The 18,710-nt window shown below is 33.3% G+C and overlaps 1 protein-coding gene across 1 annotated transcript in view; it reads left to right on the plus strand.

Moving 5' to 3' along the window:
- LOC106460516 (RNA-binding protein 25-like) overlaps nucleotides 1–11,464 on the plus strand; it is a 77,767-nt gene extending 66,303 nt beyond the window's left edge. Inside the window, exons 16-19 of the mRNA XM_013920231.2 lie at nucleotides 4,401–4,668; nucleotides 7,127–7,449; nucleotides 7,993–8,139; nucleotides 10,891–11,464. Coding sequence (XP_013775685.1) covers nucleotides 4,401–4,668; nucleotides 7,127–7,449; nucleotides 7,993–8,139; nucleotides 10,891–10,983 — 831 coding nt within the window. The 3' untranslated portion in view covers nucleotides 10,984–11,464. The remainder of the gene's footprint in view (nucleotides 1–4,400; nucleotides 4,669–7,126; nucleotides 7,450–7,992; nucleotides 8,140–10,890) is intronic.
- The last annotated feature ends 7,246 nt before the right edge of the window (nucleotides 11,465–18,710 follow it).

Raw genomic sequence — 18,710 nt, forward strand, 5'->3', positions numbered from 1 at the left:
CTTGGATCATACGTAAAATTCTTAAATAACCTTTCCTGTTTTTCTTCTCGTGTCTGATAAATATGTTCAGAGACATGACTGGAACTCCTAACATTGAGAAACTTGTATCGAATTGAGCATGCCCTCCACCACAACTGACAATACCCAAAACTGCTGAATAGTTTATGTCCAACTTATGAATGTCTTCCAAGTCCACTTGTATTTTTGGCTTTGATACTATTTTAACAGTTTCAAAGCAAAAATCACAAATAACACAAACTCTTTTTTTATAAAGATATTTACCTATGAACTTCCAAATGCCTTATTTCTCTTATAAAATGTTATATATCAATGATTCTTCATCCATAAAGTGAATACAGTCCAATGTTGTTGGCTGGATTAAGCTTTCTTTGTTTGACGATGAAAGGTAGCTCCATGACATTGCTTGAACTTGTGGATTCTGACTTCAGCTCATTACTACAAATTATTTGTTGACTTACCATGATGGCTCAATGTAATCATCATTTATACTACTTTTATTCTCACTTTTTTCTTTCATATAAATGCTACACTTGCTCTTTTTAGCTTTACTTGGCCAAACTCGTACTTTTTTTTTTGGTTAGTGTTATTGCTTCAAGTTGTTGACTGCACGTGTACTTGAGCTAAACTAAACTATGAAAAGGTTCTCACTATGTTGTTCATTGTTCAGTTATATGACCCCCATTGTGTAGTGTACTTAGACTGCACCATGAGAACAAAGATCCGGATGAGGTCCTGTCTTCTAGGGAGTAGTTGTTTATTTCCCAACTACACTAGAAGATTCAGTTTGACAGTTATGTTAACATACCAATTTATAGGGTAGACAGACCAAATGTTTTAGAAAATTGATAGTTTACAATGCCTCAATTAATTCAACATACAAATCTTTTTTGTAAAGTAAAAATGAAGTCTTGAAGATAGCGCGCACACACACACACACACACGCGCGCGAGTATGTGCGTGTGTGTGTGTGTGTGTATATATATATATATATACAGTCTAACCTGTTAACTGCTCCACCTCCACAACAGTGCCACCTGGCTAAGAGCACCAGTTTTTGTAAGTCCCAACTCAATTTGTATGTTATTTAACCTTTATAAGAACGCCACCTGTCTAATGCCGCCAAGCGCCAGGCTAATTTAGCCCCAAACCCCATTCATCACCTGTGAAAGAACGCTAGTTCCCGCCATAAATATTGATTTGTATTCCTCGACAGTGTAAATTTCCCGTGCTGTCAAGACTAATTGCCTTGAGAGCCAATCACTGCTGTAGGCATGGTTAATTACAATAGGTAGGTGTATATATATTCTTTTTTTTATAAATTCATATTATTTTTCTGATATAAATAGCCAAGCTTACATTTAAGATTAAATAATTTCTCTGACTGTTTACTACTGTTTACAATAACTGTGCTGTAAAAGATATCTTTGTTGTTTCAACCAAATTTGCCACCATGTCAAAGCAAGGCAAAAAGACTATAAAAACACTAACACTTGCCAACAAAGTCAAGGCCATAGAAATGTATGACAAAGTACAAAGTTTTCGTAAAGTGGGGGGCGGCTTTTGGTGTAAGCAAAGACCAAATTCAAAGACTTGTTAAAAGAAAAGCTGAAGTTTTAAATGACTATGAAAATAATGCACCGGCTGAACGCCAGAGAAAAATTAGAAAGACCGGCAATGAAGAAATTAATGAGTTGACCTGGAAATGGTTCATAGATGTCACTGCTAGACGTGTTCCTGTCAACGGCCCACTAATCCAAGCACAAGCTTTACGTTTTGCTTCTGTCCTGAAGATTGACACATTTCATGCTTCTAATGGCTGGTTAGAAAGTTTTTTGAAAAGACACAACATTGTTCTTGGCACAACTAGTGGAGAGAGTGGTGATGTGGACCGAAATGTTGTTTGTGATTGGAAAGAAAAACTTCCTACGGTTTGTAAAGGCTACAGACCTCAGGATATCTTCAATATGGACAAAACAGGTTTATTTTTCCGACACAGCAGTACAAATAAAACTTACCATGTGAAGGGCAGTGACTGTGTAGGTGGCAAGCAGTCAAGAGAATGCATGAGTATTGGCTTATGTGCTTCAATGACAGGAGAAAAACTGACCCCCATTGTGATTGGCAAGGCCAGACAGCCATGCTGCTTCAAATCTATAAATGTGAAAGCCCTGCCTGTCAGATATCAAAACAATGCCAAGGCCTGGATGACCAGTGATATTTTTTCTGAATGGCTTAAGAGTTTTGACAGAAAAATGAAAGCTCAAGACAGAAAAGTTTTGCTTTTCTTAGATAATGCTCCTTCTCACCCCCACATCAACTTGACTGACGTAAAACTTGTTTTCCTGCCTGCCAATACAACGTCACTTTCTCAGCCTATGGATCACAGTATCATCCAGGCCATGAAGCTGAAATACAGAAAGAAGCAACGGACCTACATTTTGATTGAGCTGGAGAAAGACAAAGCCATCACTGGGCCTGAAGTTCTTTGCAGCATCACAGTTCTTCAAGCTGTCCACTGGCTAGGCAAAGCATGGGAGGAAGTTGATTCTTCAACAGTCCAGAAATGCTTTGCACATGCTGGTTTGACCTCAGAGGTGTGTGAGGCAAGTGATGCCACATCCTTTGTTAAAGAAACAGATGACCCATAAGGTGACATTCCCCTCTCAATCCTCAGACTTTCTAAAGAGTTATTCAATCATGATTTTAATGAACTTGACCAGCTTGACAAAGACCTACCCACCACACAGCCTGCCACTGATTGGACACTACCTGCACAAGAGCTTCTTGCTAATGATTCTGAAGTTTAATTTGATGATGTTGATGACACTCCAGAACTCCAGATCTGCTCAGTTGCTCAGGCCCAGACATTTCTTGAACAGCTGAAAGACTTTGCTTTACATCACGGAAATGCTTTTTATTTAAACAAGATTATGGACCTGCATGATATGACCACAGCAGTGCATCTGAAAACAAAGAAGCAGTCTTCTATCAGTGATTTCTTCAAGCCCCAATAATTTTACAGTCAAAAACCTTTTCATCATGTTTATGTAAATACATGTACATTTATTTCTAGTATAACTGTTTTTTCACAAATGTATTATGAAGTAAATAAATATTTGTTAATAAACAGTTATGCAAATCAAGAAAAAGTGGTCTTGACATTAACCTGACACCTATCATGAAACAATTTTGTGGAAGTTACATAAATGTTCCTTCTCCCAAGTTGGAAGATGCGAACCTTCTTAAGTGAGCCACTGGTAGCCAGTCCCTAGGGTGGCTCAGTTACACAGGTTTGACTGTATATGAAATTATAAGCTCATTTTAGATGAACCATAACAACATTTCCATTTTACTGTACCATTCTTAAGAACTGGATGTGCTTTAGTTACTAGTGTACGTATATATCTTTGTAATGAAACAAAGACAGCTATATCATAAATTGTTTGTTATAGGCACAGAAGAATTGCAGAGTAGAATGCCATTTAAACAGTATATATATTTGATGCTTTGCTCTCTCAAAAACAAATGTGAAGTTTCCTGAAACAGACATCTTCCATTATTCATCTGGTTCAGATGTATTTACTAATAAAACATGTCTGTGCCATCTAGTGAGTTGTAAAGCAAACAAATTAAATAATTATGATAAGATGATAATGTTATGTCTGTTATCTAGTGACTATTTGTAAAAGTACATTTACAATGTTAACAGTTCATATTAGGATAGGTATTATTACTTCAATGGTTTATGTTAAATTTATGAAGGTTAATGACTGTTATTTATCTATAATGTTAGACCATTACCAGGTCTATGATTATCATATATAAAATTTACATAAATGTCAGTTCATTTGCCAATAAAGTATTGTATTCCAAAAATTATGATTTTCAAAACAAGATATTTTGGAAAATGAAATGTAAACATTTGTATGTATATATTAGATCTATTATACTAGAATCGTAGATTTATTCACAAAGAGGCTGTATGCCAAATATTATGACTGTATGTCAAGCTGTTTGGAAATGTCAATGGAAGTACAATCACGATTTTTTACAAACTTCAGGAGGCCCTCAGGCCATTTGAGTTCTAATTTTGTGTATTCAAAAAATTATCTTATTGTAAAGCATTTAATGCTATATCAAAATATGTATGATATATTACATATGGTATTTAATATCATTCACAAAAAATATTTAGTTAGAGTCAATTTTCGTATAATGATGCTGAGTCGTAATCTTAAGTTGTAGTTTCTGTGAGCTATTAAATAACAATACAGATATTGTATCTGGAATCAGAAATCAACTTTATGTTAGAATTAGAATTTTAAGCATTTATCATATTTGCTTCAGTCCTTAACTCTTAATTCTTTTCTCATTTGTAGATTTATCAAGAAGAAGATGCTAAATTAATGAAGAACAGAATAAAGCCAGAACCTCTTGAATCTGAGAATGAAGAAGAACTACCAGAGATCAAGCCAAAAAAACCTTTGGTGAAAAAAGAAAAGTCTCCTCGCAAAGAACTAGAACAAACAAAACTAGTCAAACCTATAGAAGAAGACAGTGCACCTAATAGTTTGTCAGGCTTCTCTGATGTTACCATTCCCAGTGAAGAGGTCAAGCCCATAGGATTTGTGGGTTTGAAGCTAGGAGGTACTTATTTTTCATATTAAACGATGTTGGTCAAACCATAAAGTGGTTATCTGAAATTTTATCAACTATTCCAGAAAACAATTTCTTTGAAAAGTAAATAAAAACTACTTTCATATGTTAAAAGTATTATTGCTGAACCCATCTAGTTCAGCTGTAGTTTAAGTTTCTTAATCAATAAGTGTTTCTTGTATACATAAGCACTTCTCATCATGACCTGTAGCGAGAACCTGAATCATTCTGTGAGGTACAACTATGAGATGGGTTCAGCAGTAAAATGATTAATATTTACCTAGAAAAGTAGTTTCGACTAAGTTAAATACAGGATTCATTATGAAATAACCTATAAAAATGCTTATGAACTTAATTTATTGAAAGTATTTGAGTGATCTAGAAATTATATAAAAAACAATCCATGTAACAGGCGTACATATCTGTGTGAAATATATGCAGAATTGTAGTAGTCGTTACAACAATTAATTTCGAAGTGAAATTTTTAGTTCTCAATTGGCTGATAATTTTTAAAAAAAGCATTTGGTACACAAAGTTAATTTGGACTTGCATTAATGTTCTTGTATGATATAAAATTATGTAATGATTAAGTACTGAAATTCATTACAAATGTCCCCAATAACTAAAGTAGGATTAAACTGAAAATCTTTTACTGTGTAATTAACCATTTCTGTACTGGCTTGGTCATTTTGACCAACCTTGCAACCACTATGTAATTGTGAAACTATACATACTACAACATTTAATGTAGTAAATGAATCTTAAAAAAATTGGACTAGTTTTTAGTAACCATTACAATTCCTTTGTATACAGAAAATCAGATTTTTAAAGGAGTATTTTTTTACTAAAGAAATTTGTCTGAATTTATGGAGCCTGACTTGGACTCTGACTAGATTGAATGCAAGGTGATTTTCATATTAAGATTAAAACTTTTTTTTTCGTTTTGAAGTTTTCAAATATCATTTGCATAACCTTTTAAACCTTCTAAATGAATATCAAGTTTTTTTAGTGAAACAGTATTTTATTTATTACTTTCTTTACCCTAGCATTGACTACAAACTCAGTCCATTTGACTGATCTTGTAACTACCCCAAAAAAATTTGAAAACAATCTAAATTACCCTTGTTTTTTTCTAGAATGATTGAATATTGTTATGGACAGTTGAACATATTTATTCTTACAGTCAAAATTAATACTATTTAGATATTCTAATCATTTAGTTTTATTACTTTACTACTACTTAGTTCAAGTGACCAGTATGCTTGGTCAAATCACAACATTTTTTGGTTTTTCTTTTCTTACCTAATAGATTTCCAGTTTTTGCATTTTAGTTCATTTTAGAATGACAAATATAAAAAATATACCTAAAAAATTTGGTACTTACATGTAGGTTTTATATTTTTCGTAGGGGTGTTGTTAATACTTTACATAATTTTTATTTATTTTAGATATGCAAATTTGAACAATATGTTAACATAAAAAAAAAATGTTCTAAAACTATTATAATTTAACTGGCTTTCTCACTTATATACATGCATAAAAATATTTCTTTAGCTGGTCAAGGCAGTCTTGAGGATAGGCAAACTATAAAGTTTACACAGAATAAAACAAATCATGGTACTGATCTAACTTCATAAGGAAACAACAAGTTAAAATATTCTATTGGTTATAAATAATTGTATCAGAGAGAATTATTAACATTTTTTTAAGACAACATATGCTAAGAGAGTCTTAGCATGTGAGATTCAGTTTACGGCCTATAACTCATTGAAGCAAAAAGGATAGACATTATAAATTTTTTTTAGCTTGAGAACATATAAGAATTAACTGTGTAAGTTCTTGGAAATGTATAAAATAATATATGAGTGGAAAAAATTTAATATATACAATTCAGAGCAAAGAAGTGTAATGTGATACATAAAAGCAAAGTTTGAGAATTTATTTACATATTTCCTTTTGAAAGTTAGAAATTAAAACTTATGTAATATGGAAATTTGAATTATATTTTGATGCCAAGTGTATTTACTTACACTGATAATAAAGTAGTTTAAGTCAATTTTGAATGAAACTGTAAAAAGGTCATGACATGCACAGTTTGCATACTGACCTACCTGTATCTAGATGGTTAAATATTGAATTTTATTAACAATATTCTTTGTTAACCAGACTGAGAAAGTTACTGTCTGTTACTGGTGAGATTTTCAATGTGTAAGGTCATCTGGTAATTAGCAGAAAATTCTCTTAAAGATCATATTTTCATGTTAGTGAATCATGTGTAAGTAATTGTTTAGGAAAACTGCAGATTAATATAAATTAATTATATGTTACCTTTTTGGTAATTGTGCAAAATATTAAGGCTTTGTAATGCATTGGTACAATAAACTTTTGGATACATTTTATATTTATTAACTCCACAAAAACTGTGTTAAGGATTATTTTTTTACAACAGGTTCCAGTCCACATTATGGGTCTCGCAGCCCACCTGCACCAACAACTCCCACAGCTTCTAACAATGAAAGCAGTAGTCAGAAAAAGAAACGGCTTACTGTGGAAGATGTGTTTAATGCCAATGAAGATGATGCAATGGAGCAAAAGAAGAGGAGAAAACTGATTCCCTTGGATGATACACAGGAGGATGGAAAATCTTCACCATCCACACAGCAGATGACAACTGAGGAAAAGAGGAAGCATATTAAAAACCTAATTGACAAGATTCCGACTGCTAAAGAAGATCTTTTTGCATACAACATTGACTGGAGTCTTGTAGACAATGTGAGCCAATTCTTTAGTTGTTTAAAATTTTAATAATTGCTGCAAATGAATTCTTAAAGATATATCACCTTACTAAGAATACATGTCATTAACATGTAGTTTGATATTTTGGCACCTTTAATTTTCTTTGTATACATGTGTTTTCATAGTTCATTTTGAATTTATTTAAATATATACATATGTGTGTGTAACTTTTAGAAATGTCTATAGAAACTGCCTCCTCTGTGATAGCATCATGGTTATTCACTATTTTGTGTACCTTATTTCATAATTATAGACTTTGTGAATATAAAAAGGTAAAATGGCTACGTAAGAGCATCTGTGTTAAGCTAAAAGTGATGAAAATTTAGATAGTTTGTTACTGATATTTCAGAGATCTAATTTTAAGTTGAAAAATATCTTCTCTATGAGGATTTTTTAAAACCTGTACACATTAGAAACACAGCAGAATTAAGTATTGATTTTCAAATTTCTAAATCTTTCTTGATGAGTTTTTAATTTGCAAGTGTAATCACCCATTATGTGTACATATACTATATTTAGTCTCTGATGGAGAGGAGAATCAAACCTTGGATCAACAAGAAGATTGTGGAATATATTGGTGAAGAAGAGCCTACTTTAGTTGGCTTTATCTGTACGAAAGTGTTGGCTGCAAGTCCAGCTCAGAGTATTCTGGATGATGTTTCAATGGTAAAGTAACATAATATTGTCCTTCTTGTTAGTATGTTCATGATGGTCTTACCTACAATATATAGATGGCAAGAGGTGCTGTTTATTCTGTATACTAGCAACCCTGTAAGGCTGTGACCCACATTTACAAGGCTGTTATAACACAAGTTTAATGCTTGAACTATATTTTCAGTTTACTGATTATTGCTGCTATAATTCAAGTTTAAATTGCTTAACCAAATTATAAATGAAAATTAGAAGGTTTACTTAATTACATGCTCTGATGTAAATCAATGCCAAATTTGTGGTCCACTTTTGATGAATCCCCGTGAAAGTGTTTTTGTGAAATACCCTGGTTCTTTAAGGGGTTGGGTGAAAAGTTTTACCTTTGTGCAAACCTCAGAGCCAAGACAATTCATTTGGCACCACTTAGAAATCAGCAGTTTAGGAGGAGTTGCATAAATTACAGACAGACAATCTTGAACTACTATTTTGCACTTTTTCAGTTTAGTGATCATTGCTGTTGTAATGCAAATTTAATTTCTTTAACCAAGTTGTTACAGGTAATTAGTAGGCTTTATTTACTTGCTGTAATGTAAATCAATGCCAAATTTGGGGTCTACTTTTGGGAAACCTTTGGAAAAGTGTTTTTGCAGAATACCTGGGATCCCTAAGAAGTTGGTGAGTCCAGAGGTTTAGGAGAAGAGTTTTCTGGAAATTTCTTGGTTCCCTGAGGGGTGGGGTAAAAATTTTACCTTTGTGTAAACTTCGGGACTAAGACAAGTTGCTTGGTACCACTTAGCAGTTAGTGTGGCCAGTGGTTTAGGAGGAGTCACACACAGACACTGAATCTTATTATGTAGATTTTGTTATAAATGTATGCTTAATGATTAGTGAATTTTAAGTGAGACAAAAGGGTGAAAAAGCTTAAAACAAGACTACATTTTTTTAAAATAAAAATAAAAGGTTGAATGAAGATTTGCTGGTTGAAGACCAACTTTAGATTGGCAATCACATGCCTTTTTTGTCTGTAGCTCTTCTTATTGTACTAAAATTGTCAGTTTCAAATGTGACATTACCTTCATTTGATGCATGGTGAGCTTCGTTCATTGTATATCTTCGTTCATTGTAAAACCAGGAAATGCATCAAGTAGATCCCCCAGTGATATAGTTGTAAGTCTGCAGACTTGTAATGCTAAAAACTGGGTTATGTTACCCATGGTGAGCACAGCAAAGATAGACTGTTTGTGTAGCTTTGTGTTTAACTACAAACAAACACATCAAGTACAACTCAAGCAGTTTGTAATTGTTGGATATACAACACTGTTTAATGTAAGAGTTATTATTTAGTTTATTTAGTGGTCTAATATTTAATGATTATTTAGTTTTCCTTACAAGAGTGCTAAAAGTAATTATTTTAAAAGTGATGGTTATGATAAGTTTTGTTACATAACTCATTAAGAGTCGTACATTGTGTGTGTAGTTCAATTGTTGTAAATTGACATCACATTACTCGAACCTTCTATATTTTTCAAATTGTCTGAACTGATTATTGTTACATCATAGCATCTCATAGTTTGTAGAAAGTTCTACACCTCATTTGGGCAATGCAATGTACACAGGCAACCAAGTGAGTGGAAGTTAAGTTAGTGAAAGTAAAGTTAGACTGGATGGTTATTTGTCTAGCTATAATGGGTAATATTTAAAGTGAGTTTCAGAGTGATATTGTAATAACAGAGATAAAAGAGAATAACATGTCAAAAGGTGTTCTAAAGTAATTGAACTCGCCTGTGTGCACTTTGACAAAAAGGAGACAGTTATTTAAAGTTCTGGATACACCTGTGGCAACCCACGGGGTAACATAAGTGAATCTATTTCAGATTGTGCAGTAAGAAAAATAATTAGTCTTCTCAGTTGAGTTCTAAAGTAAATGAACTAGCCTATGTGGATTTTTGACGAAAAAAAGAAAATTATTTAGAGTTTTAGATAAAATTGTGATATCCTATAGTGTAAAGAATTTTTGTACATACGTTTGACTTGTTTTGAATATATTATTTTAAAACAACTGGATTGTGTGTTGTCCATTTATTATTCAAATTTATTTGCCAATAAGTCACAGACACCTACTGTAAAGAATCCGGCCCTATAAAAACCTGTCAGTAATATTTCCATTATATTTTCTTTTAAATTGGATCAACTTTTAAAAACTAACATTATTGTGAAAGATTTAAGTGAAAATTCTTGAAATGTGAGGTTAATAATTTGAACAGCAGTAAAATGCTCTATATATTCTAGTTTAAAACTTTGAAAAATATTTTTTTTATGAAGAAACAATTTATATTTTTACAAAATGATTATTTTATATGGTTCCATATATTGTTTGTTTTAACACGTAATAGTTAATTTTAGTTTGTATTTTTTTTAATAAAAGGTTACTTGTAATCTCAGCATTTGATGTATTCTTGAAAAAAATCTGTGTATCTAGTCTATTTTAATAGTATATAAAATCATATAACATTTATATTTTCAGTCATTATTATTGACCCAAAATCATAACAAAATAGTATTTCATGATTTTACCCAAAAGTAAAGGAAGTTTTTAGAATTAAGTTCTAAAACACATTAGAATGCACATTTTTTATGAATCATATGAAAGAATAAGACTAAGAAATATAATGGGTATTCATATTAAGATGTTTTGCTCATTTGTGTATATTGTATTATATAAAAAAGAATGTTTTAAAAATTATAATTTTTTTCTCTTGATTTTAGGTACTAGATGAAGAAGCAGAGGTGTTTGTTGTGAAGATGTGGCGTTTGTTAATTTATGAGATAGAAGCTAAAAAGTTGGGTCTCATGAAATAAGTTTTGTATTCTAGTTATTGATGTTTGTACATATACATCATGTAAAAAAAAAGAAAGAAAAAAAAAGCTCTACCTATTTCCAGTTTGCTTAAGACATCTAGTTTTACAAACTTTGTTGATTCATTGCAACATTGTGACTTCATTTTCCCAGTTAATGGACTTTTCAAAGCATAAATTTAACGTGTCTTAAGTTAAAGGTTAGGCTGTACAAGTTAAGGGTAAGACACCTGTTAAAATATGGTTTGGGATATATTCTCTTCTGGTTCAGGGTCTTTTACTAAAGGCCAGTGAGTAAAACATGATTGAGGAAAATGGACCAGGTTTGTCATAATGTAAAAAAAGTGGACTGTTTAAATACTTGATGTAATAGTTTTAATGTAGTTCAGGCAAGCAGACTTTGTGGATGGAAAACACTGGAAATGTAACAACTTGAAATGTTCCTGATGGAAATTAAACTTTGGACTATATGTGTGCTACATGATGAATAGTTGATGGTTTTTGTACAACAGATTTGTATATTACAGTCACTCTGTATATGTAACTTTGAGATTTCACTAAACCATATATCACATTGAAATATTGTAGCTAGTTAAGTACCTTCTATATTTAAACAGAAATTGGCATCTATGAAAAACTTACACTAAACAGTTTATATAACATTGTTTACAGTACTGTATGATGAAAATGATTACTAGCTAATCTTTATTAGTAAAAATTAGTTGTTAAGCAAATATGAAATCATGTTTTTGTTTGTATATAGTGTAGGTAATCCAACCAACTGTATCTGATCAAAATATTTTAAAAGTACAGAAACAACCAAGCTAGAATAAAGGGGTCAGCCACATAAAAATGTGGTATCATAAATGAGTCTAGTTATATAAAAGGGAAAACTTCATAAAGATATAATGTAAAAGTGGGTAAGTTAAACAAGGAAAAATGGGAGATGGCTTTGTTTTCTTCTTATATTTGTTTCACCTTGTCTCATTTAAATATACATGCACTTATAGGTATGAAAATGTTTATGGAAACTTTACAATTAAATAAGGGGGTAGGAAATATATAGTATATCTTTTTCATCAGGCTGTCCATAATTTAAAAATCAAGTAAATGCTTTGTGCATTGATCAAGAAAGCAGTGTAACTTGCTCTTACCTATGTAAAACTTAAACAATACCACAGACAAGTAAAGAAGGTACTATGACTTTTTAAAGTACAACTAAACAGATTGCAAATAAAAATTTAATCTAAAATCAAATCTGCAGATTGTATGGTGACATTCTAAACATTGGACCATAAGAAAATTATATACAAAATAGAACATCAATACTCTTCAAAAAGTAAAACATATCAAAAATTGAAAGTATAAAACATTGGCATTATAGGCAAAGTAATATAAAATATACCCTTTAATATTTAGTATTAAAGAAAATAAAAATAAAAACTTATTAAAATACTTTGTTTAATGTTACATGAAAAAACCTTACCAAGTGGCCCTTTAATAGCCAGTACCAAAAAAAAACAAGATTATTTTAAAGTCATAGAATAGTCCATTTTGATGGTCTTTTTAACAGTAAATTAACCTATTCACTGCAGCTGGGACTTGTATTTACCAGTGCTTTCACTCCCTCACACTGTGACTGGTGCAAATGTTTCCTATTGTTGATGCTGTTTATACCTTCCTCTGCTGGATTGAAGTTTATCATCTTGACTATCATTACTATCCTCTTGTCTCATTGTTTCTTCATCAACATGTATGTGAACACCACTTGACTCACTTTCATTATCTTCTAAGCTACTTGAGTCAAGTGCATGTAGCATATTGACATAGTAATTAGGGTTACTGCTCTTACAGTGTGGGTTGGGTACAGTTTGCATGGAGTTGCTCTACATTCTGCTTTGGCATCTTGTTGGTTTGTGAAGGGCTGAGTGGAAAACCATATATAAACATTAGGTGGGATGCCAATAAATACTTTCCAACTCATTTTGCTACCATACATCATGTGTGCCAATTATGAGTAACAATGGGAAATATTTGTCCCAGTTGCAGTGTAATGGAGTGGGAGCACTGGGAAATATGTCCCAGCCATGGTGAAAGGGTTAAATGAGACCTGGTAAAATCTTAGGCACAAAATAGATTTACAAAAGCAACATACAGTGAAATTTACACTTCAACTATAATTAAGTAAATATGATGACTAAGCACATATACCTCATTTCATATTTACAGGTGATTATAATCTCATCTTGAATAAAAATAAAAGACTATCATTATCATAGGTACACCAAAGACTAGTTGCAACAACTAAACAAAAAAAAGAACCATTAATTGTATTGAATGTTAAAGTATCAAACTGTATATATATAAGTTATGAATTGTAAAATGCAACAGCTACAATTTAAAAAAAAACATTTACATACAGGAAGTCTGTCAAAAGGAAAATTATAAATAATATTTAGTGTTTACACAATATAGTACAGGAAGAGTAAAAGGTCATTTTATAAAGATTTACAATATACAGAGTTATATGAAGTTGAAACTCTCCCATCTTTACTTGAGGCAACTACAGATCCTTCAGCATGGTGGTTGAGATTTTGCTGGCTGGCTGAAGGACGTTCTGTACCACTTGGAACTGATGGAGCTTGATCATAGGGGATTTTTTATATCTGGACCTGAGATCCGGGAAGGTCTTGGATTTTGGGATATGCTAATTCCACAAGAGATGTAGGTCATTGTCATTTATCGAAGAGATACTTTCCAATGAGCAATTTATGGCATTGCACCCTGTTTCAGATGTGCTGGATAATACTGACCCAGCCAGGATTGGTGTTGAGTCAGTGCTGGGGTAGGATAAGGTGTGGATACAGTTGTTATAGGCTGTGTGGGTCAGTTCTGTTGGTGGGCTGGTCATCCCAGTTGCAATGGCCCTATTGCATTTTGGCTAGCAGTTGAGTATGAGGGCTCAGAAGACTTCAGGGCTAGTCAGTTGGTGGCTTCAGTTCTCATATGTCAGATGCACTGGTCACCAACACTTCATCTATGGGTTCTACCAAGTTGGCAGAGTGGGGTCTTAGGAATAGCATGGTAGAATTCTAAATCTTAGTTGTGAAATAGGAAGCTCTTGGAAAGGTTTTCTCCTTTCATAGTGCTGTGTAAATATTAGTGAGCTGAAGGTAACGGGAGTGAATTCTAGCAACACAACAGGCTTGCTGTAAGGCCAAGATAGAAAGGTTAAGGACTTGATCTTAAATAGAAAAGTTAGGATTGAAATGAAAGGTCAAATAAATCCTAATTTGTCATAAGTTCAGCCGTAAGTATATATATTTAAGGTTGAAACGGCCTGATTGCAACAATTCTCTGATTTAAAGTGATATTCCTACAAGCTTTACACGGTCTCAAGTATGTGTGTCTTGTAGATAATGTATCCTTTGCACCTGTAGACGTTATTGGGTTTTATGCTTGACCAACACTGGGCTATGCTGCCTTGCTATGACAACAACTATCCTGAAATCTAAACACATTCCATTAACTGCTGTCTGGCGCCAGTAGAAAATAAATAGGAGTAAGACTGCATAAACTGGTTTCTACATAAGTCACTAAATTGGACTACCAACGATACAAATAGCAACCAATGTATTTTGGTCATAGAAATCCATTAACATCAACATTTCACTTCCTTTAGACTCCTTTCACACATAGATTTAGTACAGGCTTCTAGATGTGTATTTACAGCCTACATATTCAAGAGCAGCTGATGCTGTTTAGCTGCCTTCCCTCTAGCCTATCACTTCAAAATTAGAAATGACTAGCACAAATTCCACTCTTGTAGTGTGTGAAGTTCAAATGAACGAACTATACCTATATATATGTGTATGTATTAACGTTAGGTATGGTCATATGCACGAGTAACTAGACAACCTACTTCTGAATCCCGTGTCGTTACCATGGCAAACAACATAGCTATATCAACTAGCTGTGTCTCGTTGATATCGCAAAATAATGTACCGCCATCTGTGAGGCATTAAGCAATGCATTACAAAATATATAATCACTGGTAAAAATCAGCCAAATGAAAACATTTCGATGACAATTCTTTTAACCAGGATTAATATTCATTGTTACTACGTTATATGTCAATTCACACTCAGACTAACGCATGCTAGATACAATATTTTGGAGAAAAATACAATAACTGTCCAAACACCAGTAGTTGAATTATCAAGATAATTGTATCGCCATTCGTAGTTGATACCATGTATAAATACAGGCAAATCCAGTTAAACAAGATAATTTAAAAGGGGGAATATGGATCGTCAAAAAAAGTACAGAAACAAGTTGAATCAAAATGCAACTATTATATTTTCAAGCCTACAACTAGGGACTCTTAAAATATATATACAAACTAGGTTGGAAATAGTGTCTACATTATTTTCTCAAGCTAAAAATTCCTATTTTGACTCCATTTCTACAGTACTTATCAATTTTAATGTAATTAAAATAGGGATTTGTAGCTTGAGAAAATAATGAAGACACTATTTCCAGCCTAGTTTGTTTAGTTTTTAAAGTTCATATTGTAGTTCTGATAGTTTTTACAAGATTAGGTGCCATAAAGACACTATACTTGTCTTTTATTGTTTTATAATTTCACACACTATTTCCATTTTCTTTCTTTCACAACTCAAATTCAAAGGATTCAGATTTACTTCGTGATACGTTTTATGCCTATATATGTGTTATTCTGTAAAAAAACAACCCATTTACTCTTGGGGGAAGTCGGGGTACCTGAGAATACTCAAGCAGAAGCCTTAATAGGGCATCCTACAAATTTATTGGTTAAATAATTTAGTAACTTACACAAGATTTCCCAAACTAGTTATATCAGTTTTAGAAATGCTACTCACAGAACAGATAGAAAATACCTCATACCACTGCCAAAAATATTTTGCATATACACCAAGCTTTTAACCAAAGCGCCCACATCTATATGTAATAATGTATATTGCACCAGTCTGCGATACAATCAGAATTAGATTATATCCCTCCATCAATAGAAGGATGACACATCCTCCATGCACAGTACTCTCTTTGAACAATGTGTATGCCAAGAGACGTACCAGAAGTGGGAAGGGAGGGTGAATGGTTCTATAGGGAGGTATTTATCCATCTGAAATATATTTTCAGGTATGTAAAATGTTAACTTCAGAAATGCTATTCACTTCTTCACAGCAGATAGCTAGGAACCCAGATTGAGAAGATATTGGAGGGACTGGTGTAGATAAAGAAATAAAAAGATGAGCTCTGCTCTGAGAATACAATGACAGAAAGGAAAACTCATCAACTGTGTCACCCACTACGGTGGATTTGTATGTTTTGAATTTTGTGCAAAGCTACACGAGGGCTATCTACACTAGCCGTCCCTAACTGGACTGTTTTTCTTAAGAGCTCAGCAGACCATGTATGTATTTTGTGGCTCGGACAATAAGTCAAGCTGTACAGTATGTGAGAAATACTTACACGATATGCTTAGCAGGTGCATGGAATAATCATAATTACAAACCTGCATTAGAACCCATAGAAATTATCTGGTTCTTATTGCAGGGGGGTAGCCTACACTACACTTCCAGGTAGACTCCCCTACCTCACTTCCAATTGAGGGATGCATCCATTCAGTCTCATACTGGTTGGATTTCTTTGGCTCAAGGGGAACACTCCATATTGGCCTCCACTGTGGATCAGTATTGGGGAAGATAGGGTTCTTCCACTTCATTAAAATAAAATGAAAGGGAAAATTTTGCATAGGGAAAAACTGGAGAGGTGCATGGGCTATGCAGGAATAATCTAACATCTGCATAAAGTCCCACACTAAGAGACTCTGTAATGGATTACTGTGAATAGGGACAACAGGAAACAGCTAGGTGTAAGGACAGGGAGCCACATCCAGTGGTGTTTATGTTTGTGGAAGTAGCAATACAACTTGAAAGGCAGAATATATATAAACTAACAAAGGAGTATTGCAGAAACTAATCTCAATAATAGACGAAGAGCATGGGCAGAAGCAGAAGAAACTGCAATGTTGTGTAAGTAATATGACACACAATTTTTTGGAATGCCCACATCCTCTCCTGCAGTATCTCATCTAAGGGATGTTGATGGCAAGAAGCAAAAGAAGTTGTGAGATGATCAGTATAATGTAAGATGATATGAAAAAAAAATACAATAAGGAATCATCTTTCACAGAGGAATACATAAGTTGAATGAGTTGTTTAACCCAACTGATCAAAGTAGGAAGAGATAATTCACTAGAAGAAAAGGAATCCCACGGCAAAAAACAACAACTGTTAATTGCCTCAAAAGGGAACAATGTGAATGAAACAAAAGTGAACCTCTCAAACGATTGTACAGAGAAGAAAGATCAAGGAAAGTGGTTGGAGAAAATATCTGATTACCTTCCCCTTTCCAATTAAGAAGAAAACATTATAAGAGATGAAGGGTAGGTCAATACGCTTCCCCATGATGACCCAATGATGGCACAACGAGATTGAGGCAATGATGGTAGTTAGCAACTAGGTTCAAAATGCTTGTATGCAAGTTAATTTTACCATTCAGTGTAACAACAAGATGACAGAAGGTAGTAACCTGTTCAATTTCTAAGTAATTTACAATGAAAGCTGCAAGGTTAAGGTTAGAGTTTCATTTGGTTAAAATGCACTTCTATTTTAGAAGAGCTAAAAAAAGAAACACAATCAAAAACCCATTTATCTACGGCTTTAATGCTGTCTCGCATGCTGAGAAATCATTAACAAAGTTTCCACTGTAGTTGTAACAATGTAAAGATTATTTGAAATCAGATACCATAACATTAAACAAAATAGGACTTAGTTTGAGCCTTGATGAAAGCTATTGGTTAGTTGTTGGGAAAAAAATAATAAAGAGTCTCCAATCTTAATACTATAAATATGGGCTTTCAAGAATATATATGCAGCCAGCAGATCAGCTTATCCCAATTTCTGAGATTGTGTGCTTTATGAAATAGAACACTGATTGAAATAATATCAAATACAGCTTCAGTATCAAGAAAGATAGCAATTGCAATCCTCTTCTTAGGCAGACTTGCATAGAGCAGTTAAACAATATTGTACTCAACTCAGAATGGGGGTCATATTGGTTGAAAGAAAGGATATTCACATATTAACTGAACAAAGAAATGAAGAATTTAATCGTTTGCTCCTCTCTCTTTGCCAGCTTAGCCTATTCACTTCTTCTGCTCTATTAATCTTTCTTTGTTCCCTTGCTGTTGGGACTGGTTACATTCCTCTTTTCTGTACTTCTTCCTTTTCTTATCTACATGGTATTCATCAGGCTCCTTTTCTTTACCAGGTTCCTTCCATTGTGTTCATTTCTCCCCGATGACCTGGACTGACACTATACGGCTTCTGTATTCATTCTCTTCCCAGGTTGTTTCTTCTATTTCGACCTTGCCATTCACTCCTGTTCCTTGTCTAAACCAGTTTATCCCTAACTTTCCTATTTCAGGTTCCAGGCCTTTCTGTTTTTCTCGTCTCTCTCTCTCTCTAATTCATCATCCTTCTTGTCAGTGACTATCAGACCATTAAAACTCTGTTGGTACCCATCTCTTCTCCCGCCGTTGATCCTGTCTAGTATTTTGTTCACCCAGTCTGCAGTTTGCCATGATCGATGTGTCAGACACCTTCCTACACACCACTCTCAAT

Source organism: Limulus polyphemus, unplaced genomic scaffold (genome assembly GCF_000517525.1).
Source record: "Limulus polyphemus unplaced genomic scaffold, Limulus_polyphemus-2.1.2 Scaffold784, whole genome shotgun sequence".
Classification (NCBI taxonomy): Eukaryota; Metazoa; Arthropoda; class Merostomata; order Xiphosura; family Limulidae; genus Limulus; species Limulus polyphemus.